The 27,535-nt window shown below is 33.9% G+C and overlaps 1 protein-coding gene across 4 annotated transcripts in view; it reads left to right on the top strand.

Annotated features, from left to right (window-relative positions):
- The window catches only part of LOC113523541 (teneurin-m), a 362,252-nt gene that overhangs the window by 252,316 nt on the left and 82,401 nt on the right, over positions 1 to 27,535 (top strand). For all 4 annotated transcript variants that reach the window (XM_052902790.1, XM_052902789.1, XM_052902788.1 and 1 more), the window contains one exon: positions 18,900 to 18,938. In XM_052902790.1, the coding sequence (XP_052758750.1) occupies positions 18,900 to 18,938 (39 nt within the window). The remainder of the gene's footprint in view (positions 1 to 18,899; positions 18,939 to 27,535) is intronic.

The raw sequence follows: 27,535 nt of genomic DNA, 5'->3' as shown, positions 1-27,535 counted from the left end.
TAATTTTATTGAATGCACTCTATTTTCGGTGTCAATATCTATTTTTAATATTCAATTATCATCATTAATTTTATGTATTTATATACATATACATACTGATGTAGCATACAGAGAGAGACTTTGTACAAAAGTCGATTGCTTGGGTACCTCTGTCCCATTCGTGTTTCAACTGTGAAGCAGTTGTGTTTGCATGACTGTGTTTCGGTTTGAAGGGTGGGATATGTCGTGAATTTACTGGGTACAGAGGAATAACATCTGAGTCCTCAGGAATGGCAACGCATGGGGAGTATCATGGGCGAAACAGTATACTCTGTTATGTCCATGGTACTGCTCATGTCTATAGGCGACGGTTACCACTTTCCACCAGGTGGGCCGTCAGCTTGTTTGCCATTCTAAGTTGTATAAAAAAAAAACATATCATCATCTTCCTACCCTTATCCCAATCATTTAGGGTCGGCGTAATATGATTTTATCCATATTACAAAAAGATTTGGTTTTTAGTTTTACGACCGGCCGCCTGCCTGACATCAACACTCTTTGGGAGTGCATTAGTTGGTGGTTTCCGCCACCTACGGTATGGAGGAAAGGATTGAAGAAAAAAGGAAGGGAACGTTGGAAAAGCGTTAAGGAAATTGGTGAATGAGGGGAATAAGGGACTTATGTGGGAAACGAAAGGGGGGGACACTGCAGTTGCGGAAAGGACTGGGATATAATAATAATAATAATAATATATATAATAATAATTATTAGGAAATGATTGAATTAGAAAATGAAATTGTTTTAATTCATGACACGGTATAAGATTAAAAAAAATAAATATATATTTTTAATTTTGAACTGCAACCTGACAGTTTTGTAATAAGTATCGGCTTTGTATTTCCACAATACCATTAGCCGTACAAAACATGCTCACTTTCGTGATTCCAGCCATCCTTTGAATATATTTGCTTGAAGTTATGGCGTATATAAGAACTTAATAATTTTAAACGACGTTCTGAAAATAGCAACGGTTTCTTCGATACAACGAGCGAAAACACTATGGTCTATCAATTATTGCACGCGAACACTTCGAAAGCAGTAATGAAAAGGATACGCAGCTGACAGCGTTTTTTTTCCATTTATCTTCCAACACCCTTAATTTAACTTTGCCCCTCCACGCGAGATGCAAGTCATCGTCAGATATACATCTCGAATTGACAAGTTAATACGTAAACAATCGATTCAATAGGATAACGGAGCTGTTTCATTCTGATTGAGTGCGGTCCCCAGCGAACGTCCGTCGCTCTCGTGTGCCGACAATTGAATGTGCATATAAATGTGAAGACAGGTGCGTGAGGGGCGCGAAGTGGGGGCGGGGGAGCGGTGGGGGTGTCGTTTGAATAAATTCCGCGGGAAATCGCAACGAGTAGGCTTGCGCATTTCCATATCAAACGTGCGTTGTGTGGTGGAGTAAACTAGTGAATTTTTTAAAGCCATTGTAGTGCCCGCCCGCTCGTCCACGGGACATTGTTTGGATTGCTATCTCTGTTTACTTATACTCTATAGAAATAATTAATCTTTGAACTGTTTCTTGTCGTTGCTACCCCAAAGATAGACTCTTTTCAGTCAAAACTCCTACATTTCCGCATTAAAAATTTGAAATATAGCAGGTTCTCAAGGGTGACTACAAAAAATCCCTTTAAAGGATAAGTCCGCCTATGTACATTTTCGTTATAACCTAATATCTGTCTTCATATCGTCATAGTCGTAGAATACTGACGGATCTGACAAATATTATATATATAGATCCGTCAGTATTCTACGACTATGACGATATTAGCTGTTAACTTTCCACTGCTGATAGGCCTCCCCTTTGGGTGATTTTGCCAAAAGTTGCCACGCCTGGCAGGCAGTTTGGCAACCTCAAGCGTTGGTGATGTTTTAAAAGGGACGCTGTTGCCCATCCTCTAGCCATTATGTTCATTATGTAATCGCCTCTTAGGATACCTATGGGAAAAGAAGCGATAGCCCATTACTATGACTTTCCATCAGGTGGGCCGTCAGCTTGTTTGCTATTCTAAGTTGTATATATATATATATATATATATACATATATTAATTTAGCATAATATTTAATTTTCGGCGACGTTAGTGTGCTCGAATGTTTTTATATGGCAAACAAGCTGACGGCCCACCTGATGGAAAGTGATAACCGTCGCCTATAAACATGAGCAGTACCATGGACATAACAGAGTAGACTGTTTCGCCCATGATACCCCCATGCGTTGCCATTCCTGAGGACTCAGGTGTTATTCCTTTGTACCCAGTAAATTCACGCCATATCCCACCCTTCAAACCGAAACACAGCTATGCAAACACAACTGCTTCACGGTAGAAACACGAATGTGACAGAGGTACCCAAGCAATCGACTTTTGTAAGTCTCCCTCTGGTATAGTAAATAAATAAATAACCTAACCACAATCAAACGAACAAAGATTTGTAACCAAGTAATAGGATTATTGTTAATATCTTACTTAAAGAGTAGACAGAGAAAACCAAAAAGTCTCAAATAGTGTACCTATCTTAAATAGACACATCCATTTCGGTTCTAAACTTTACCACGAGTTATTTACAAATTTATATATTTGATGAACGAGATATTCGAGATAGCTTCGTGGAAATCAAAGTCGATAATTAAATATTTTTCAGATAATATAAAAGGTAAGTACTTACCTTTAAATAAAACGTTGCCAGCTCCCTGCGTAAGATGCGATCACCTCATTTTTACGAGATTAAGTGGATCATCTCATTTTTGCGACAGCAGCTTACATCCGTATTAATTCCATCGAAATTCCTCCATAATTACTCGTTCAAAGGTAACGTCGAAGACGCATCTCGGTGAGGCGACCGTTACCGCCATTTTACGGTTCTCCAAAACCTTTCAATGAGGCGACTCCAATCGAAATTCTACTTAACCCTATTTGATTACAGTCGAGTTTAGGTTGCGCGGCGAAATAGCTGAGATAAAGCTTAGGCGAAGATAAGCCGATTTCAAAAGGAACACGTGATCAGATGCTGATTGCTTTCAGGCGACCCCCTCGCCGCCGATGCGCAATCATATTTTAATATTGTGAATGAGGGCGTATTTCGCTAGATTAAATTTAAATTGTATCCTTTTGAACGGATTCCGTGGGTTATATTTCCTTTAATAAGAATCCTGTACGAAAGTATAAATACATACTTTAATTATATTAGAGAATCTTAATAATATTGAGTATATTAGCCGGCAGCACACCTTTTTTTATACAACTTAGAATGGCAAACAAGCTGACGGCCCACCTGATGGAAAGTGGTAACCGTCGCCTATAGACATGAGCAGTGCCATAGACATAACAGAGTACACTGTTTCGCCCATGATACCCCCCATGCGTTGCCATTCCTGAGAACTCAGATGTTATTCCTCTGTACCCTGTAAATTCACGCCATATCCAACTCTTCAAACCGAAACACAGCCATGCAAACACAACTGCTTCACAGTTGAAACACGAGGACAGAGGTACCCAAGCAATCGACTTTTGTACACAGTCTCCCTCTGGTGACAATGCTGTTGGTGTTGTGGGTGACCATGGGCGGCGGTAGTCACTTACCATCAGGTGAGCCGCATGCTCGTTTGCCCTCTGTGTTGTAAAAAAAAATATTATAATTTGTAAGGGCAATCATACCAGACTAGAACAAACAACAACAAACCCAAATCACAGACAATAATTTATCCAAAATGTTTTCTAAATTCTCTCCAGCAATATCGAACCTGGAGCTTCATTTATACACTGCCAACGAAATCGTCAATATGACGAATTCTTTTGGTAAATAATAAACATAATTATTTTTTACAACAACCATTAATTTTCAGATTTTATAGTTAAGTAAATAGTATAAAGTACCTGAGTTACGTTATCATTTATCATCTCCCATTTACCACAGTTTAAATAAAAAGTATATTAAACTCACCCGTTGAAACTAATTGCATGATATTGAGTGAGATTCACTTGAGCCAGTGAGCCAAGTACCTCGATAAGTCCTCATTAAGCTAAGGAAAATATCTAATTTTCTTTACCCCCACTCCGTTAGTATGAAAAATCCAAGAAAAACTGCCCCCGTACTTTTAGCTATAAAAATTGTGATGCAAGTCATAAGAAAGAGCGTGTAAATTTACGTTGAATAACCTTATTATAAAAAAATGTTTAAAAAAAATTACAATAGGTTTTGCTTGAATATAGATAAATTATATAAAATGGTACCAATAGTTTCTAGCAAAGAAATATGTACTGTGATACTTTACCGCATTTTAAATTCAATAATAGATATTTATACTGCACTTAGGGTTTTCGCTTAATTTTCATTTTATAAAAACTTTTTATTTTTAAAAATGGAAAATAAAATTGCTCAATGCACAGCAAAAAAGTTTGGCAATGAATCTTTATTCCTTTTAATAAAATGATCGGAACATTTATCTTTATAATATTAACTAACGTTGACAAGTAACTAACGCTATATTATATGTATAATATAAAAATATACTAGTAATATAAAAACAAAATATGCTAGTAATAAATTTTTATTCAGATGTTGCAATAATTGTAATATTAAATTTACTAGTATAAATCTAATAAACTGTAAGATCCTTGTGTAAAGAAAATATCTTTGAGAAGTATGTATTTGTATTTACTTAATTCCCTTATCTCTACCATATTGCCTTACTTTTTATTGTTGAATGAGTATTTGGTATTTCTGTCTATCCAATGTTAAATATGTTTTATTTATTTGTGGAAACTTTGCTGTATTGTATGTTATTTATATGTACATATATGCTAAATGTAATAAGAACTTATTTCCATTCTGAGCTTAGACATAGTGGATATATACTTATATAAATGAAGCTATCTTTCCGCTCCCGCGTCCTCCTATAACTCGCGCCAGCGGCGACACTGGGGCGATTACAGCGCCGGGCCTCTTGCGCTCATATTCGAGGGCCTTAAGATTCGTTAATTACTGGAAACATTAAATTTAACTACATCTCCGCCATAATAAAAATGCTTCGGCGAGGAATTTCTCAGAAAAGTTATTGGAGGAAAAATATGAATTGGATTCCATCGCCGGCGCTGTGTGTGCTTATAAATGAAATCGCTGCGAGATTGATTCAAAATTATATTATAGATGTCTACAACCGACTCGTAGATTTATTGTTGGAAGTATTTGAAATATAATTTAGTTTCACATTTAGTTTACAAAACGGTAGCTCATAATGATTATAACAGTTGTGATTCACTTATGTACTGTTATTTCTTGATGAAATTACTTTATTATGATTTTTTTAAACTGGCTCTGGTGCTCTGGTTGTACTCCTAAATTTTCGTTGTCTGGTTTCTTATAACTCAGAGTATCCTAGTTTGTGAATCAAGTCATTAATGTCACTGTGTGACACTTTTTATTATTATTATTATGTATATAATGTTTTATAACTATAACACCTGTTATTTTTAATTCTTAACACTAAAAATCAATGAAATGTTCTATGATATTTGTTTTTGACCAACTTGATATTTTTTATAGGAGATACCATTTGCCAAACAAGCATATGGCCCGCCTGATGATGACCGATTTAATACATTTTTTATGAGACATATAATTAGATTATTTTTTTGTTCTGTTGTAAATGCTACGAATATGCTATTTTTATACGGACAAAAATTCTTAAAAATACAAATTCACAAATAAAAATTCCTTTTATATCCTCATCCACCTTCGAATGTGGTACAATTAGTTTCGTTTTAAATAAATCCCCTCAATATATACCAAGTAAGTCGTACATATGTTTTTTCAAGCGAATTTATACTTTGCAGACAGACATTTCACTTAACCCCTGTGCTATCAACAAGCCTAATGTAAAGCCGGGGCCACACCGGCTCCTGACAGAGATAAATGACTTGCCGCATCGACTCATACTTAACAGATGCCTTAGCATAGATGCCTGTATACCTAGTATGTACTCTGTACGCGTGTGTTAATGCTTTAGAGGTACTTCCTTATCTGTGATTCGATGTTAACGTCTTTTCAACGGACTTTCAAAAGAAGGATGTACACAATTCGGTTGTAGTTTCATTATGTTTGTAACCTCATAACTCCGTCAGTTGTAAACCGATTTGGAGAATTCTTTTTTTATCTGAAAAAATATATATTTACAAATTGATCCCGTATAAATTTACTAGAGCGAGACTTTGTACAAAAGTCGATTGCTTGGGTAACTCTGTCCCATTTGTGTTTCTACCGTGAAGCAGTTGTGTTTGCATGACTGTGTTTCGGTTTGATGGGTGGGATATGGCGTGAATTTACAGGGTACAGAGGAATAACACCTGAGTCCTCAGGAATGGCAACGCATGGGGGGTATCATGGGCGAAACAATACTCTGTTATGTCCATGGCACTGCTCATGTCTATAGGCGACGGTTACCACTTTCCATCAGGTGGGCCGTCAGCTTGTTAGCCATTCTAAGTTGTATAAAAAAAAAGAAAAAAAATTATAAAACCGATTTAGTTTTAACCGAGTTTTTTTTAAATCATTTATGAATTCTTTTTTTTATGAAATCTTAATTAGAGATAAAGTTGGAACACTAAAATTATAGAAATTTAACAGATTTGTTATATATATATATATATATATATATATATATATATATATATATATATATATATATATATATCCTTTGAGCTGTTCAGATTACTTCATTACCAGGAAATCATAAGATAATGGGAGACTGAAGTTTAATACTAAAATAGGTTAATTATGATATTTAACAAGGTTAATTATAGTCATACTAATAATATTCATTATTAATTCATTATATAACTAATTATAACGATTATATGAATTAAGTTTATATAAAATATTTGTACTTTGTTTAATTATCTTTAATTACGACTAGTTATTTGCCATATATATATATATATATATATATATATATATATATATATATATAATTCAATCGAAAATATTCATTTCAATACGATCCAATAAATTTCGTTTAAACTTTATTTTGTCAAAAATTTAAAATTACTTCCTTTGCTTGTGACCTCATCTGAATGACCGGAACATGTTGATAGGCTGAGATAAACACATCCTGTGTCGTTCTCCTTGCTATAAATGTACCAAAATTAGTTGACCCATTAATATGCAATGTTTACATATAGGTGACATACACACCAACAGCCATATGTATATAAATAAAAATCACATAACCGCATTACTTCTGAGCGGTTGCAACCATTTCTCTAATTGTACAGTCACTTACCATCAGGTGAGCCGCAAGCTCGTTTGTTCCCTGTTATAAAAAAAATATTTTTTTGTTGTTTTTATAAGGATAAAGTTTGTATGAAAAAAAATTTTTAAATGTCGTGTATCCATTTTCTCTATTAGAGGCGAAGCTGGGGCGAATAGCTTGTCTCTAATATAAGTAACGATTGTTCAATATACATTGTACATATTTACCAGAGAGAGACTTTGTATAAAAGTCGTTTTCTTAGGCACCTCTGTACTATACGTGTTTCTACAGTGAAGCAGTTGTGTTTGCATGAATGTTTTGGTTGAAAGGTGATATATGGCAGTGAATGTACAAGGTACAGAGAAATAACATCTGAGTCCTCAAGAATGGCAACGTACAGGGAGTATCATGGGCGAAACAGTACACTCTGTTATGTTCATGGTACAGCTCATGTCTATAGGCGACGATTACCACTTTCTATTAGGTGGGCCGTCAGCTTGTTAATTTGTTTGCCATTCTAAGTTTAACAAATAACAATTTTGTAATTATTTTATTACAATAAGCTTTATTATTAATTTGTGGAGTATTAAACGTTAAAAATTGTTAATTCAGGTGATTTATAAAGAATGGTCGAACGCGGCAACTTTTCAACTTGTAATTAAAATGCTAATACCTCAGCACTCGGCTCAAGTTGCGTAAATCTTAAGTTGTAAATTTTTCCAATTTAAGTCTACCCTACTGCCCTAGCTACTGTACCTTTACATAAAATATAATTGTGCCCAACTCAAAATTCTACATTAAATATTTTATATTTTTTAGAAATTTAATTTAGAAGTCATGTACTCGTTCGTTACTCGATACTGAAAACGTTATTTATTTATTTTTATTTCTTTATTTATTTATATTTTATTGTATACAAGAAATAAACAAACAAACATATAATAAATATAAAATAAAGATGTACAACAGGCGAGCTTAACTCTGTAAGAGTTCTCTTCCAGCAAACCCTGAGTGGAAAGGAGCATTAATTACCAGCGGGCAGTATGCGTACACTAATAGGAGGAAACAGTATAGTTGTTTCTACTAAGAAATAATAAATATGTTGACATATATACAAAGTAACTCATATAATTAACACACACAATGAAACTATGTACATATGACGGACCACTAGTCGATTTTTTTCAACCAGTCAACCATTGGGCAAACAGAGAAATAAGTAGGCGGTGCATTATTGAATTGAGGAAATATAAAAAGTAATACTTAATACATTTATATTATATTATAAACATATAATTATACATATAATATATTAAATTAATAAATATATAAATACATAAATAAACTTGTGTTAGCGTTTCGTGTACAAACGACTGGACAAAATGTAGTGAAATTGTCACAGTATTTTAGTTAAATATGAATTAACATTATAAATTGTTTAATTAAAATTACTGGAATAGAGACGCCTTAATCTTCAGAAATAGCAATGCATAAAAGCATCATTGGCGACTCAGTATACTCTATGATGTTCATGGTAATGTTCATGTCTATAATTGACGGTTACCACTTCCCATCAGATGGGTCATCAGCTTGTTTGCCACTCTAAGTTGCATAATAAAACATATAGGCTACAAAAAATTACAAAAACTGCCATAAAAAAGGAGTTAAGCTGTCTTTTTAACCATCTATCTAATCTACTTGACAATAGTTTTCGTAAAAAAATCTCTAAGTATATAAAATGGTGTGTGAGTAAATCTATGATTTAAGACTTATGTCCATAGACATTGGGTCCCTATTCCTTCGCATTGCGCCGCAAAGTACGTCCGTAATCCGCTTTCAACTGGTTCATAACTCCACTCAACTAACATTGTTAGCGACAATATCTCGTTTTCTATTAAATTTCACAAAACTTTCAACTACCAGGGACTTATAGCCAGTTCGCTGCGAGCTGTACCGCGCCGCCGCGTATTTGGTAGTGATACCCATATATAGCGGGCCTGTTAAGGAAGCAGTCGCCACTTTATATGGACCGAGAGTCGCATTCTCTCGGTATGTCACTGGGTACAGTGCACCCAGTACAAATACTAACGCTTTAATGTTTAGTTAAATAAATCGTGTTGATGTAGGTAAGTCCGTTAAGACCACCCACCTTTGTAGAGTATAATTTTACTTGTAACATTAGTACAACATAATGTCATCCTTTACAAGCCTATATTAATTATTTTAATGTACATGATGTAAAATACGATACAGCAATACGACTATTTATGAATATTATTTATTTCGCGGAAACTTGGCGGCAGTTCTGCGGCGCTTCCCTAAATGCCACCAACTGTTTTATTAATATACTTATCTAACTAAAAGAAATGATAGTAACGTAAAATAATTCATATTTCTGTAATGCAGCAATGCGTTATTTTAGTTTAAGAAATAAAAACTTTTAGTTTACTTGTATAGTCGACGTATCTATCGATCAGCCTTTAACTGTCTGCATCTGAACATAGGCATCCCCATAGGGTTTTGCTAGTAGTTGCCACGCTTGGCAGGCGGGTCAAGAGATATGCTGCTGCCCATCCCTCAGCCATTACGTTTCCTTGATCGCTATTTACGATACCCAGAAAAAAAGGAGGAATAACACATTCTATACCGGTTCCACATGGCAACGTCGACGTAACTATTTTTCGTCAAATAGGCTACTTTTTTACATCTTAAAGTATCATAAAAAATGCTGAAATATGAGAAATATGAAATATATATAATATACTTAACACTTTATTATAGAGTTAGTAAACTTAAGAAATATCATGGGCATTATAATGTAACTAGCTATTACACGTGATTTCGTCCATGTACCTGGAATGTGTTCGCTGATTGAGATAAAAATCTAAGTAGGTTATATCCGTTTCCATCCCATATAGTACATATATACCAAATTTGATAGCGATTGGTTAAGCCGTTTAGGCGCCAAGAGGTAAAACAAACAAACTAATTTTCACATTTATAATATTAAGTAAGGATGTCTAATATCCAATTATTTTTAATAATAATTTATGAAGTCTGTAAACTAGATACACTAATACTTTCCAATCGAGTGATTTGCCAACTTGTACTATTTTTACCTGCAAATGTCTATTTTTTATGTCCTTTTAAAAGCGACAAAGTTTTATACAAAATAAGAAATTTAGAAATAGAAAATAGAAATTTATTATTTGATAAAAACACAAGACACAATGGGCCCCATACTAGAAGAACCTGTATCGTGGGCACCCAACAAAGATTAACAATTCACAATCTGTTATAATAAAAAGTACATAGTGGGCGGGTATTAATATAAAAGAAAAGAAATATAAAATTGACAATGTTCATTTGCTGATCAGGCAACCCCGAAAAACTGTAATGCTAGTGAAATCAATATAAATATACAAGAAATTATGAAACATTACTAATATATGCCCCTGAGAGTATGTCTGTCGAATTCTGACACTAAGCGTGTCTAGCTGCGTTGTTACACGCGTAAACTAAGTAAGCCACAAAACGTTATCACTCTCAAAATCTTGGCTAGCACTTACCGATATCACGCGAAGGGTATACCAAGATCGCAATCTAGAAAAGTAATATCCTTTCGTTGGCTAAGACCTTCGTAAAAGTCTTATTTTCAACAGTTTCGTGTAGTCGTAAAAAAATTTAATGCCCCGTTGTCAGTTTGTCCGCGACAGTTATAAATCATGGGCAAACGACGCCAAGTGAAACGGCTATCTACTTGTTGATCTGTGGATAGGACGCCGTTAGGAAAATATTTAGCGCGGCCTTTAGAGGAATTGTACAGATTATTTTCTGTGGAGACATTTGAGTCTACATAATTTAATAAATAATTTGTCAATCATCGACATCATTATATCAGCTGTTTACTCTTGACTGTTGAACATAGGCCTCCCACAATTGGGGAGGTTTTGTCAGTAGTTGTCACGCATATCACGCGAGTTGGCAATCATAGTTAGACTTCTGGAGATGTTTTAAGAGTGACGTGTTAATGGTATTTTAACTTATAATACATATACATTTTCTCTCTGATTTTAATCTACTTCAAGTATGAAGATATACATTAATTAATTTTTTTATGTATGTGACACTGTAACTTTGATAATTCTTAACTGATTTAAACACATCTAATCGGGGGGAAGGGATTGTTAGCAATGGAGTTTGACAGCCCCATTGCTAGCAATATGCTAGCAATGTAAATGTAAACCGATAGCGCGGGTGGGGTCACTATTTCATTATCACCTATAAAAAAAATACATCTAATCCGTCTCCCATTGGGTAAGCAGAAACAATAGTACGGTAGATACTCCAGCATACCAGATACTACGTTTCAAATATATTTTATTTATTTTTATAACTTTTTATTACACCTAATACAACTAGAAATATAAAATGACATTTAGAAAATTCAATTAAAATACAATAGAATAGAGAACATATCAAATTATGGACATAAAATGTAATAGATTGTGGTCTTATCGCTAGGGCAATTTCTTACAGGCAACCTTTAGTTAATGGAGAACAAACAATACGAGTACTATATATACTTTAGAAATTAAATGAACAAAAATTAGTATATTTTAAAATTAATGAAACAAATTTGTTTATTTGAATGGAACTGAGATGACAATTTAGTAACTAATATTAAGATACCTCTGACAGTCGATCTATTTGTACCGAATTTATAGGTTTGAATTAATTTGATACCGAGTCTAAACTAGATTACAACATTTATTTAGTTCACATAGTTAATATTCATTAAACTGTATTATTTAAATTAAAAAAATAGAGATTAATTTATTATTTACATTAAATTCTACAGTTATCTTTATCCCACAGTATTACCATGTTTTCTTTTTTATGGTTGAAAATGGTAAAGAGCCTCCGCCTGCGCTAACGGGATACGCTGGCGGTGCACCAGTGAAGGGTGATAGATGAGAATGAAAACAGGCCAGTTAGCCCATCATGATGAATTCATCAGGAATTAACCATGATAGTTTCCAGGGAGAACCGCGAGGAGGTCGACCTGGTTGGGTATATTGCTAGCAATGGGGCTGTCAAACTCCATTGCTAACAATCCCTTCCCCCCTAACCTTTCAGGCTTAGTAATGATGTTATTACAGGTTGTTTGTTTTTATTGGGTTTCAACCACAAAACTTAGGCGGATCGGACTAAAATTATGACCTAAAATAAGCTCGATAAGGGATTAAGATAATTGAAACTTCCATTGTAATTAGAATGCCAATACAATAACTTTGCAAATATTTATATTTTGTATACAAACGCTTTGATGTTTCGTTACTCGGCTATCGAGAATTAACGGAGTACTAAATTAATATTCTGTTTTTACCAGATTCCTCAGAGAGAGGCTTTGTACAAAAGCATATCATTTGTTTTTTTTTTTTTAATGCGATTTTTTTAATACAACTTAGAATGGCAAACAAGCTAACGGCCCATCTGATGGAAAGTGGTAACCGTCGCCTATAGACATGAGCAGTACCATGGACATAACAGAGTGTACTGTTTCGCCCATAATACCCCCCATGCGTTGCCATACCTTAGGACTCAGGTGTCATTCCTCTGTACCCAGTAAATTCACGCCATATCCCACCCTTCAAACCGAAACACAGCCATGCAAACACAACTGCTTCACGGTAGAAACACGAATGGGACAGAGGTACCTAAGCAATCGACTTTTGTACAATGTCTCCCTCTAGTATATGTTCTCTCAAATATTACTCAACCGATTTTAAAATTCTTTAAATTAAAGAAAGCTACTATATCTGCGTACATTATCTGACAGCTACAACATAGGCTGTATATTATTGTCCAAAAATCTATCTACTTGTACAAAGTCGGGCCGGATCGCTAGTTAATTACATAGAGAACTTGATAATTTATTAACACTTCCACAAATAAATGAACGAAAACGTATTTATTGTTCGCTTCAAAGAATGATACAGATTATGCACAAAATGGCGGTTTACAGCCGCCATGTTTATTTTTATGTCAAACGGCAGAAAATTCGAGCGCCAGTGACATTATAGTTCCAAGTAGCAACGTCGATATTAATAGGTCGTGGTCTTATAAGAGAATACTAAATAGCATCAAACAATCGTTCCGCAATGTCGTGATAGTATTAGTGATGCTGATTATCAAATGATCGATTAGAATAATCAAAATATCGATAGAACTACCGCTAGTATCGATACTAATCATTAAATTTATTTATTTATTTTATTAGACATGTTTTAAGAGGGACGCAGCTGTATATCAATCTGATATATTACATTAATTTATATGTAATTGATAGTGTTTGCTGTTGATATCGATGAATAGTATTTTAGTTAATTAAATTTAATCGTAATATCGATTCAGTACAGGGGGCAAACATAATAATCGATTAACCGTGTGCTTTGCCGGCCTTTTAAAAAGGAATATACTCTTTTCTTGAAGGTTATGTTGTCGTATCGGTTCGGAAATACCTGACATAGAATAGGCCAAAAACCCCCGCCACTCGTCCAGATGATTCGTGGTGTAGTAAAATCGAGGCGACTAAGGGAACTTAATGGTCGAAGGATTAATGGCAGCGTCAGTCTTAAAACATCACCAAAAACTGCGCTTAACAACCCACCTGTTAAGTGTGCCAATTACTAACAAAACTCCCTTAGGGGGACGCCTATGTTTAGCATTGGACAGTCACCGGCTGATATGATGAATCAATTATTAAATTATGTATATCACAACGATTTTTTTTATTATGTAAGGGTATTCGATTGATAATCGATTCTCATCGATTATTGGACAACACTAAACAGTTATCGGATCGGCTTCCGATCGAGCGACACGTGCGACAGATCACGACGTCGTCGGCGCACGACAAACTTGTACTGATATCGGCGATTTTTTGTCGCTTCCCCTTTTTTGTTGTCGATCGTGTGTGACTACGTAAAGTGCATATTTGTAGTAAGGGTTGAATCACTTCATACTTTTATAATTTGAATTAATTAAATATCCAAAGCTTTTCGATTTATTAGTTTTTTTTTTTTTTTACAACACAGGGGATAAGTGACTACCGCCGCCCATGATCACCCGCAACACCAACGGCATTGCAGGTGTGCTGCCGGCCTTTTAAAAAGGAATATGCTTTTATCTTGAATTTCAAGAATTGAAGTTCTAGAATCTCTAAAAATCGCTCAAGCATTTATGACTGCTTCTCATTCCCCCATAAATAGGGTTCCGTAGAAATAATGCCTCACATATGATATGTATTTTTGAAATTCCGTTTATATGTAAATCTAGTAAAGCAGTAGCCCTCTTTATAAAACCAAATCCAATTGTAGGTGTAAAACACAAAAATGTATATATTATATAAATATTTATAAAGGGAAAAAATAAATCATTTCGACGACTATGAATACATGACAGATCATCACTTGAAGTTGTGTAACAATATGTGACTATATATGTGTCATTTATAACATGTGTGTGTGTGTGTGTGCGCGTGCGTGTGTGTGTGTGTGTGTGTGTGTGTGTGTGTGTGTGTGTGTGTGTGTGTGTGTGTGTGTGCGCGCGCGCGTGCGTGTGTGTGTGTGTGTGTGTGTGTGTGTGTGTGTGTGTGTGTGTGTGTGTGTATGTACATGTGTGTGTAAATATAGGTCATAAAACTAAAAAGTATTTTACTAATACGTTAATATCATGTTAGTATAGGTGTATTGAAAATCTGTATCATCTTTAAACATATATCTCTTTGAGAAAAAATATCCAGTGTTACAAATAGAATGATAATAGAATTACAGTTTCGTGCCTCCAGTCAAACTGTTTATAATTACTCTTCTCCATCCAAAGGTTGCCTGGAAGAAATCGCTCCTAGCGATAAAGGCCGCCCATTGTTTTTTCAGTGTAATATTTTCTTGTAATTGTTTATTTTTATAATAAGTTTACTATTCTAATCTCATGGAGGAGAGCTTAAAGAGTATCCATCTACCTATCTACTCCTTTGAAAAGAGACTAATATATATAAAGTGTGTAAGAAGTCATATAAATCTAACGCCGTAAACCGCTAAAAAATAAACTCTACAAGCGCTTTAAATCCATCCCATACAATGGTGTTTTGAAAAGGAATTTTCACATTTTCTCACCCTCGATATTGAAGGAGCGAGTCTATGGTGCGCACACAATGAAATAATATACACCGCCATCTGGCGACGGAATGGAATGTTATTTGCAAAACAAATTTTCTCTCTCACAAGAGTCCTCAGGCTACGCACTATGCCGCCATGTTGGTTATTCATAAAAAATATTATTACGCATTGGTAAACAAAGTAATTCTATACCTAGATATAAAATAATATTTCTGTATCACGAATTTATTCGTCTTCAATGTAGGAGACATTATTTTTTCTGCTAAGTGAAATTCGTGCTTATTGCTCTACGTCAAAGTCACATTTCTATTGTTGATATTTTGTACCTATTATCTGCGTATTTCTTTTGTATCAAACTACATATACACACAAAAGTGTTAAATATTAAAATTAAGATTTATCTTGTTTTTGTATTTATTGTCAAATACAAAAATACATTGTGAGATAACATTAATTTAGACATGCTCGTGATGTTTGAACTTGAGTTTTTTTTTAATCTATGGTCGTCAAAGATTATGTATGTGTATGTAATATATGTATGTGTATGTATGATATTTTCTTCGATATTACTATATATGTCTAACTGATATATGCTCGCCTTATTCACTCTATTTGTTTCTCTCATAAGATTAATACGTGTACTCTAGAATAACACAATATTTACAGAGAATAAATAAACAAATGCGTATGACAAAATTACAAATAACCCTACTGCGAAGTTTAAAAATTAAAATACCAAATGTTTTACAAGATTTTGCCATAGTTTGTATATATGTATATATATACCAAAGTCATGCAGCGCCGAAAGTCTAAAAGTATTATTATAAAATTTTATATAAGTTAAGATTTTGACATTTTACACTTGCCAAATTTGTTTTTTACCTACTCCGATCTTATTAACTAAAATGTTCATGCTTTGAGAGTCGTTAACTTATAAAAATCTAAGCTTTCTAACCAACATTTTTTTTTCTGTTGTATGTGTGCTGTTAAGTATGTGTATGTTATGTATATATTTAATTGTGTATATATTATATATGTATATATATGTATGTATGTATATATGTGTGTATGTGATAATATTTATATAATAGTGCACCACCTACCCTCTGTCTTTTTCTCAATGTCCTCTACCCAAAGGTTGTCTGGAAGAGATTGCTTTGCGATAAGGCCGCCTTTTGTATCACTTCTCATTAATATTTACTGTATTTGTTATTTCTCTTTTTACTTGGTGCAATAAAGTGTAAATAAATAAATAAACATATTGATTAGAAGATCGTAACATATATAATTACTTACATATCATTCGTGCACTTGTAAAACATTAACTCCCTCTCTTCTGCAAACGTGAGAACATATTTTAATTAGGTTTTTATACCTTTTGCTATTACAACTATCACACCAATAAAATTTAACAATCAATCTATACCGTAAACGAATGAGTTCAAGCCATATATTGTACTAAAAGATTATACAGAAGGTGCTAAATAATACAAAATGCCGTACAGTAGTGCAATTAACACGTGTCGGTTGGAACCGGTCGCCATGGCAACGGGAGCATACCACGTTAAACAAACTAATTGGCGCGCGCTTTTGTCGTCGGCTGTACATAGTTTTATGAATGTAAAATGATGAATGAATGAATGACTAAAGTGTCGTAATTGATGAATGAAAATTTAATTTGCCACTCGACTCTGCTATTAATTTAAATTTATTCGACGCTTGTATATTGGGTGTTTTTTTTTTAAATGCAACTTCCTAGATAAAATACAAAGAAAACTATCGTTTATACCCAACCAGGTCGACCTCCTCGCGGTTCTCTCTGGAAACTATCATGGTTAATTCCTGATTAATTCATCATGATGGGTTAACTAGCCTGTTTTCATTCTCATCTATCACCCTTCACTGGTGCTCCGCCAATGTATCCCGTTAGCGCAGGCGGGGTTACCATACCATTTTCACCCATCAAAAAAAAAGGAAACTATCGATACAATCTTTATCGCTAGCGAGTCGATAAAACAGAATGAGATGGAGAACGTGCGCTGTCTTGTTCTTACTCATGCATACACTGACCGAAGCGATTCTATTTATACCTTGTCTAGGATGGTTACTTAGTAAATTTTGCTCTTCAAAATAATAGTATAATAAAGAAAATATTTGTTTATATAAAAATCGGATTATTCCTATTTTAAAATGAATAAAACGCGCCGATAAATGACTAGATGTTGCGTAGACGCAATGAATTTTGCTCCGCAAAGCATATTTTAGTAAGAGTAAATTTTTGCTCCACAAAAAATCTATAATAATTATATTATTATTATCTTACTTTTTATCGAATAAACTCGAGGCGGTATAGGAGTCTTCATAGAAATCAACGAACTCAACGGAGCTCCGTTTTCTTGCGATGCAAAACCTTCAGTTATTTGCTCAACACAGCTTTAAATGAAGATTTTATCTTTATTTCACCATTCGTCTATTAGGAATAGGGTTCTTTAAAGAAAGCGTATTAAAGAAGGTTTCTTAAGAAACGTCATTCCTGGTATAATGGCGTCCATAGGCTACGGTAACCCCGTTTACTATCAGACTGGCCATAAGGCTTGTTTGCCATCAAAGTAGTATAAAAAAAGGAACTTCTATCTAAACACGAATTCTCAAGTTCTGTGACATTTTTCGAAAATTGTATGGAACGTCTAATTGTCCAAGGGTTAGTACAAGGCAAACGTTCTCGAGGCAGATCACCAACACGATGGACTGACCTCATCAAAATGGTCACACAGCAGTCTATTGTGGGATGCTCTCGCTCGGCTGTGAGCAGAAGGAGATGGAGACGCATTGCGAGGACCTCAGTCGCGAAGGAAGGCCTCATTGATGATCCACTATCACCATAAAAACCACGACCACTCGATGTAAATACAATGTCATGTGGTCCTAACATAGAATGGGCCATACCTTTCGTTCCCATAGGTATCATAACAGGCGACTAAGGGACCATTGAGGTCGAGAGATGGGCAGCGGCATCCATCTTCAAACATCAAAGCCTAACTGTGGCATCTACTGGAATATCTATCTAATAGAATTCCATCGTGCCTCCGATCAAACTGTTTATAATTACTTCTCTCTATCCAAAGGTTGCCTGGAAGAGATCGCTCTTAGCGATAAGGTCGCCTATTGTTTTCTCATTGTGATTATTTCTTGTAATTGTTTATATTTATAATAAGTTTACTATTGTAATCTTTTGGAGGAAACAATAAAGAGTATCTGTCTATCTACTGGCAAAAACCCCCAATAGAAAGAGTGAAAACATTAATTGCCAATAAAATAGAGAAAGGCCTATGTCCAGCAGTGGACAGATGACGTCTGATTTGATGATGATGATGACGATCTAAACAGAAACATTACAATATTATTTTTTTATTGTTCACAGGCATGCTGAGATCTACATACGACCGGCCGGATCACGAACGTGAGTCCCAATGAATATTTATTTATTTTATTTATTTATTTTAAAAGTGTAAATACAGACATTAATTTTAATTGATATACAGGGCTTGCATCTTGCATTTACACTAATTACAGATGTACACGACATTTTCTTAAGTCATCGATTACATATTAACAAAACTGACACCAAGAAAACAATAAAAAAAAACATACAGGTGATAACATAAGAATACTTAAAATACATACATACATACATATCTGTTACGCCTGTCTCCCATTAGGGTAGGCAGAAACAATGGAACGCCAAATGCTTCGATTCAAACAAACCTCTTTCGCTTCTTCCACATTCATCAATCGATACTTAAAATATAGAATAATTAAAAACTATGTACACAGTATTAAAATTATTAGTTGTTAAAAAATTATGGTAGCATTATGAGAGAATTTTTAGAATTTCATTCTTGAATGACTTTGGGTGGTCGTGAAATATATCAAGATTCAGACACTCGTTATAGGAATTGTACGTATTGATTAACCTCGAGACCGGATCATGCAATACGAATCAATTAATTTTGAATGTATTGAATGCAAATATATAATACACAAATTACGTATTTGTAATATTTACATGACCTCAATTACCATCAAAGCTTTAATCATTTTAATTATGTTAGGATTCTAAAACTTTCAGACTTTCGAAATAATTTATACCAAATTCTAATACGTACTGAAGATAGTTTGGTCATAACAAAATTATTCGAAATAAGTTAGGTTTTACTTCGCAAGGGAAAAGCAATGACTTCAAATGTGATAACAATTATATCAATTAATTTTATCTTACTATTTTTATTTTAATATATCTCTTTGCCCGCTACTTTGTACGTGTGGCTTTTAGAAAGAGGCCAATCAATTTAAACCACTTCTAGATGATGCCAACTACCAGAGGGAGACTTTGTACAAAAGTCGATTGCTTGAGTACCTCTGTCCCATTCGTGTTTCTACCGTGAAGCAGTTGTGTTTGCATGGCTGTGTTTCAGATTGAAGGGTGGGATATGGCGGTGAAATTACAGGGTACAGAGGAATAACATCTGAATCCTGAGGAATGGCAACGCATGGGGAGTATCATGGGTGAAACAGTATACTCTTTTATGTCCATGGTACTGCTCATGTCTATAGGTGACGATTACCACTTTCTATCAGGTGGGCCATCAGCTTGTTTACCATTCTAAGTGCAATAAAAAAAAATAACATACAAAGGAATTTTATATTATATTATAATACTTTGTACACATTCTTCTCTTGAGTTGGCAGGATGTACGAGCTACAACTGTACATAACGATTTAGTTGTACATTAATATTTATTTAATAATCTAATTAATTTATTGAATTAATGAAGTTAACTCATATGACTATAGCCACATGATACCTAGACATAAGTTATATATAATATAATCATTATTGCTCGTAGAACCAAAATAACTCTTCAAAAGGGATTGTAAAGAGGTTTCTTTGGGGTCTACAATGCGCGCGTGATACCCTGGTATTGCTGGCGTTCATAGGCTACAGTAACTGCTTACCATCAGGTGAACCGTATGCTTGTTTGCCACCTTAATGGTATAAAAAAAAAACTTTTTGTTACGATACAAACGTAAGATAGTGCACGATTGAATTTAGAATCTCTTTGATTTAGAAATTTGCAAATGGTTTAAATAGACATACATATGTTCGATTATTGTTAGACCAAGGGTACGTGTTCACCACTATATATCGTGGCAATGCGAATTCTAATTCAAAATTTCTGGAATCCTTGACCGTCGTACAACATCGATCATGAATTATTACAATCCAGCCGTCCCGGCACGCGGCGAGTGTTCCCCAGAAATTTGCATTTCTCGATCGAATCTCGATAGGAACTCACCTGATGTGACGGTACCGGGTGTAAAAATGGACTGGGTGGAAGGGACACTTATATACTTTGTAAATGTTGAACACTCAGGTTGTGGAATGAGCTCCCTGCCGAGATTTTCCCAAGAGACTACAGCATGGGGTTCTTCAAAAGGGGGGTAGAGGTTTCTTCGGAGTCGGTAACTCGCGCGTTGTAATCCTGGTATTGCAGGTGTTCATAGGCTACGGTAACCACTTACCATCAGGTGGGCCGTATTCTTGTTTGCCACCTCAATGATATAAAAAAAATTATATCCTTTCAGATCATACATAAGTTGGGCTGGTTATCATGAATTTATTTCTTTATTCATTCATTCATTCATTTATTTATTTATTTACTTTTGTACATTCTCTTTTTATATATAATAGGTATTAGATTATAACAAAAATATACACAGGTAGATTTATCCCTTTTAAGGATTACTTCCAATCAACCTTGAGAACCCAAAGGGAGAAAATATCTAGAGGATTTGTATAAGCATAACATATTTCGCAAAAATAATATGATAAATAATAAATTTTATTTTTAGTAGCTATATAAAATACTATAAATAAATGCATATATATGTTTATATATGTATATATAAACATAGAATAACTGTTATACATATAACTATCACAACTGTCTATCATCCCTGTCATCTCTAAATTATTAAGTTACTTTAGTCGCCTCTCACGACACCCACGGTAAAGGAAGGAATGGTCCATTCTATGCCAGGATTATACGGCATAGAATAGACCATCCCTTTAGAGTATTATTATTATTGAATCCGTTAAAATTCTGTTCTACCTGGATATATTAGTCTTATAGTACGTACATCTTTAGTAAATAATTGCATACTTTCGTCCCGCACGGTCGGGCAACGTTCACTGTTCGTCAAATAAATTAACGGTATTTGCATATAAAGTACAGTCAGCAAATACAGTCGATGCACACATATAGCGTTCACGCTCACTTTTTATCTTTATCCGAGCAGTAAGCGCTTTATATTATTCCCAAATTCGTGTATAATATAGTATTTGTCATATATGTGTAAGTACATTTGTTATTCATATATATTTATTCGTTTATATATGTAATTTTAGTATGTATGTATATCAATAATTAGTAGTACCGCATTCAAGTATTCTCATACTTCCCTATGGTTGACTGGGAGAGAATGCTTTTAGCATTAAGTCCGCCATGTACACTTATTTGTACTAATGAATAAATAAATAAATAAATAAATACGTAAAGATTTCCGAAACTTTACACCGTTGCATATATAACTTAGCAAGATTAGGTAGATAGATAGATAGATAGACACTCTTTATTGTTTCCTCCAAAACATTACAATAGTAAACTTATTATAAATATAAACAATTACAAGAAATAATCATTAGACAAAATTAGCACCAGACTTGGATGGACAATCGTATATAACCTTCAAGAAAAGAGCGTATTCCTTTTCAAAAGGCCAGCAGAACACTTGCCATTTCTGTGGTGTTGCATGTGATCATGAGCAGCTGTTGTCACTTACTATAAGGTGAGCCGCATGCTAGTTTGCGCCCTGTGTTATAAAAAAAAATGATCCGAATTAGTTGTTCATATACAATGACAATTTATATGCTAAAAAGTATAGGGATTTTGATAATCTTACCCCCCCCCCCTATTCTTAAAAACGTCAAACGTAACTCATAACCCTATTTTAGCTATTAAACTGTTTTGTCTCTTTCTTTTAAAGAATGAAAATGACAAAATACTGTAATTGTTAACGTAGGTACAAGATGAAGAGGTTTGTACAAGATTTTAGATTTAATATAATCTTCTTGTTAATGTTAATCGACTGTTAATGCTGACCGTACTTACCTGCGTATTCAATGCGGCAAAATCGATTCACAAGTTTTACCCCTCTTCCGGGGTAAAGATCGACCGATTAATTTTTTACGTAACTTCAAAAAATAAGGTTATCTATTGAGGACAGAAGGGAAAAAATTTTGGGACACCTGATACGACACAACGAACTTATGAACATTATAATGGAAGGTAAGATAAAAGGAAGAAGGGGAAGAGGGAGACCAAGGCATAGTTACATCAGGCAGATCAAGGAAGGAGTTGGTGTCGTGTCGTATCAAGAGGTGAAGAGACTCACTGGAAATCGTAGCGAGTGGCAAGAGCTCCACCGACAAGAGCGCAGCTCTTAAATAAGATAGATAGATATTTGACCTTTTTCAAGCGACTTTAAAAAAAAGGGGATTCTCAATTCGATAGTTTTTTTTTTTTTTGTTTGTTACCTCTTAATTGTAAACCGATTTGAAAAACTCTTTTTTATCTCAAAGGATGTACGTATAGATTGCTCCAATAGAAATTTTATCAACATCGGTTCAGAAGTTTAATTTTTAAAATCAGAATAAATAGTAAAAGAAAAAGTTTAGTTTTTAAATCAAAATAACCGGTGTTGCCATTTTTGAAATTGACTTTTTCTTTGTGTTACCTTAATTATTTGTGTTTGTGATAATGTGGTACCTTTTCACTTATCTGATTATCGAAAATGTTACTGACGTGACAGTCTCATGTCTATAGGCGACGGTTACCACTTTCCATCAGGTGGACCGTCAGCTTGTTTGCCATTCTAACTTGTATAAAAAAAAGTCTCATACTATTTTTTTTTTTTAATATTATAGCGAGTAATTGATAATTATAACAAAATTAATTTGATACAAGAGAAATTTAGACCGAAATTTTAGGAGTCTAACAAATTTTAAGAGTAAATTTGTCAGAATTGATTTAATTTGAATTGCGAAGATATCGTATAACATACGTACATACGAAAAATACAGTTGAAAACCGCCAAAAGTAAATGCTTGAACTAAATAAAATCACGCGGTACAATTCTTAAGCTTATCGCAGAAATTGCTGTTAAACTAGATTATCTAAACCAAATATGTAAAATTATTTATTACATAAATAAAATTTCTAATTTAATATTGTTTTTCACAGTAATAAATTTATCTTAGAAATATTTTTTATGAAAATCCTTTAATTTTTATACAGCACTATAACGATTGTATAAAATAAAATTGACATTATTATACATTGTTCGTCAAATTTGATTGAAACGCACTATGCATCTAAATTCTAATTGAATTGACTGGCTTATCACAAACTAAATTCGATAATTCACCAAATCTCGAAACGCGAGGAGCAAGTTAGCAGCTTCGCTCTAACTTACGCTGTTTCCAACCGCCAAGCTATTTAATGCCAGTTTTCTCGTCTCACTGAACCCACATCGGTTTCAGGGTTTAATTCATCCATTCTATTAATCGATGGAATACATAACTATACAGGATAGAATAAATAGATAGATAGTTAGATGCTCTTTAGATAAATTAAAAGACTTTTTTTACAAAAATAAATTACTGCAATCACGAGATTTAGATCTTTCTTCATCATCATCATCATCATCTCGGCCATTGTCTGTCCGCTACTGAACATACAGCCTCTTCCATAGACTAAAGTAGTCAAGGAACGGTCCTGAGCTACTTGCATCCACCGACTACCTGCAATGCATTTGAGGTCATCACTCCATCTAATACGGTGCAAATGCAGTGTAAAAGGGTCGTCCTACACTGCATTTGCCTGTACAGGCTCGCCACACAACAACATTTCCTTAACCTACATACATTAGCCTGTTACAAGACTTAGTACGTATCTATAATTGTGATATTTACTTACCACTTTATTCATAAAAACTTGAAACCTAAAAGCTTTCACTCCATTTTAGCTATTGACTGTTTTGTCTCTTTCTATTTTGCTAAAATCTTAATTTTAATGACAATGACAAAATAATGTAGTAGTCAAAATAGGTTTGTAGCTTAGATTATATAGATAGAGCATTGAGCCTCAAAAATGGGTCAATTTTTTCTCAGCTAACTGTGGTTTTTTTATCAGTGTTCTACGTACTTACACATAAAATGTATCTTGACGTACTATTTAATATATAAAATAAGTGTTTACGCATTAAAAAGACACAGAAATTATAAGACAAAATAAATATAGAAGTTATAAAGGAAACACTCATAATTATTTATAACGCAAAATTGTATGAAAAAGTTGACCCGTTTTTCTCGAAGTATTTCTATGGGGACACTATATCTATCTAATCTAAGGTTTGTGAGATGTTTTAGTATTTATAAATAAGGGAGTTAGTTTTTAAGTGCTACTTAAGTACTTTTACTAAGTTTAAATAAAAAATATGTAAAATTCTAGCTACGTAACACGTATTAAAAAATCACTTTCATTCGTTTTTTTTTTATACAACTTAGAATGGCAAACAAGCTGACGCTCCACCTGATGGAAAGTGGTAACCGTCGCCTATAGACATGAGCAGTACCATGGACATAACAGAGTATACTGTTTCCCCCATAATACCCCCCATGCGGGAGCATCAGGAGTGGTAAACTCCTGAGGACTCAGGTGTTAGTCATTAGTGTCCCAACAATCTAAAATCTTTCGCTTCACAATACAGCTATTTATTGACGCTAGACCTACGAAACAAGCTCATTACTACATAACCAGTCAGCCTATATGTGTTTACCAATTGTTCACCGGTAGCAGGAGTTAGATCTAAGTTCGATGTTTGCCAGAAACCAAGTTTGTTCGCCAAACTTATAGGTGCGGGAAATTAATGTGCGCCACGTTCAAGGAATTGTTCTTTAATATACGCAGAATTGATGGTCTAACGTTACCAATGAGAAGACTTACCCCTTTAATAGTAGCTAAACATCACTTAAACGTATTTTAACAATTACGATAATAAATTAAACTTTCTATAAACAGGTCTTTAATACATTTTTAAGTGTCTTACTACAAAAACGAGTCTAACATCTGTTCATGTCTAAACAAATGAAAGTATATTTACAATTTCATGCATGTATTATACATATAAACCTTCCTCTTGAATTACTTTATCTATTAAAAAAACCGCTTCAAAATCCATTGCGTAGTTTTAAAAATTTAAGCATACATAGGGACGGGCAGACAGCGACAGCGACTTTGTTTTATACTATGTAGTGAAGATATTTTATTGCAATAATCTATACGTTTTGGTATATAAAATACAAATAAATATTATTAATTTAATAAACAGTATTTCAAATATCTTTTCTAGTAAGTTTTCAATGTCTTGCTACTTTCATTTTAAACTAAAGAAATAGTACAAATGTCTAGGTTTGTTAAACATCTAACCTTTTTTTATAAATAAAGGAGTTAGATTATATATCTGTAATCAAAACGTTCAATGTCAAGAAACCAAACAAAAAAAAAAACAAATTAGTCAGTTGTTGTTGAGTTATAAGGTTATAAAACTTTTTTTAATTAAAAAAGTTGGCGCCAATTTTCGGTGTTGCAAGTAATAATTATTTGTTATTATTCGATAACGCACTGTTGACTCACTTAAGTATTATACATTATGGTCTATGATGCGCATTCACTCTCACATTTATAAAAAAAAATTGGGTTTAATTTGGCGAAGCGTTTGAAGAGAGGCACTCTATCTATATATTTTAATGTAAGGGAATAAAGTAGAAAATAATATTCTTTATTTAAATAATCTTACTCGTTCGAAAAAAGTATTTCTCTTTTTCTTTTTGGCACATTTGCATTAGGCGTTAATTCGTTGGCGTTGCCATTTACAATTCAAAGCTTTTACAAAGAATTTAATTAATTCTAAACGAAAGCACTTCATTACTGCAATCTCAACTAAGTTTTATGACGACTGTCACTAGGTAATGTCTGGGACAATTCAACGTTACAAAAACTGCAATTTCCTCGATAAAATAAAATATAATTTCCTCCAACGGTTCAACGCCTATCCGTCCAATCTTATGTTTATACAAATTTTTACCTATTTAGTTTGATTCTGTATTATTTCCTAATAGCTCACTACTTAATACCTTCAATTTTGTCTCACTAACACTTGCCCGTCACTTCACTTGCTCGTTTTTGACACCTAATAATGCACAATATACACCTACCTAGTGACAGTCTCCACCAAAAATTTATGTGAGACCTCCACACATTTTTTTACAATTGTTGATTGTAATAACTGACAAAATTAAATTAATTTTCTTTTTATAATAATAATAAAGTTTATTCTCTTCACAATACCAGCTGTACATCTATTATATTCTAATATATTTATTTTTGAAGGTTACATAAGTTAATGTATTGTGAAGAACTGGTATATAATTAATTGTATATTATTATTATTTGTACTATTACGTGTATTATATAGTTATGATCATCATCTCAGCCATTTTCTGTTTATTGTTTAACCTAGGCATCGATCTCCACCATAGACTACCAAGAAACAAAAGACTTACTAAAAAACGATCCTAAACCACCTGCATCGACTCCCTTGCAATACATTTGAGGTCGTCTGTCCACCTAGTGGGGAGTCGTCCTTCACTGCGTTTGCTCGTACGGGGTATTTTTATTTAATGGGTGATAATGGAACGGTACCCCGCCCGCGCTAAAGGAGTGATTAATAGGTTTTATTTTTAATGTATGACAATGGAATAGTAACCCCGCCAGCGCTAATGGTATACGCTGGCGATGCACTAGATGACAGGTGAGAATGAAAAGACAGGCCAGTTAACCCATCGTGATGAATACACCTGCAAACCAACAGGAT

This window comes from Galleria mellonella, unplaced genomic scaffold, assembly GCF_026898425.1.
Source record: "Galleria mellonella isolate WM207_F2 unplaced genomic scaffold, CSIRO_AGI_GalMel_v1 utg96, whole genome shotgun sequence".
NCBI lineage: Eukaryota > Metazoa > Arthropoda > Insecta > Lepidoptera > Pyralidae > Galleria > Galleria mellonella.
Note: the sequence above shows the minus strand (reverse complement) of the source record. Positions and strands in the feature narration are given on the sequence as shown.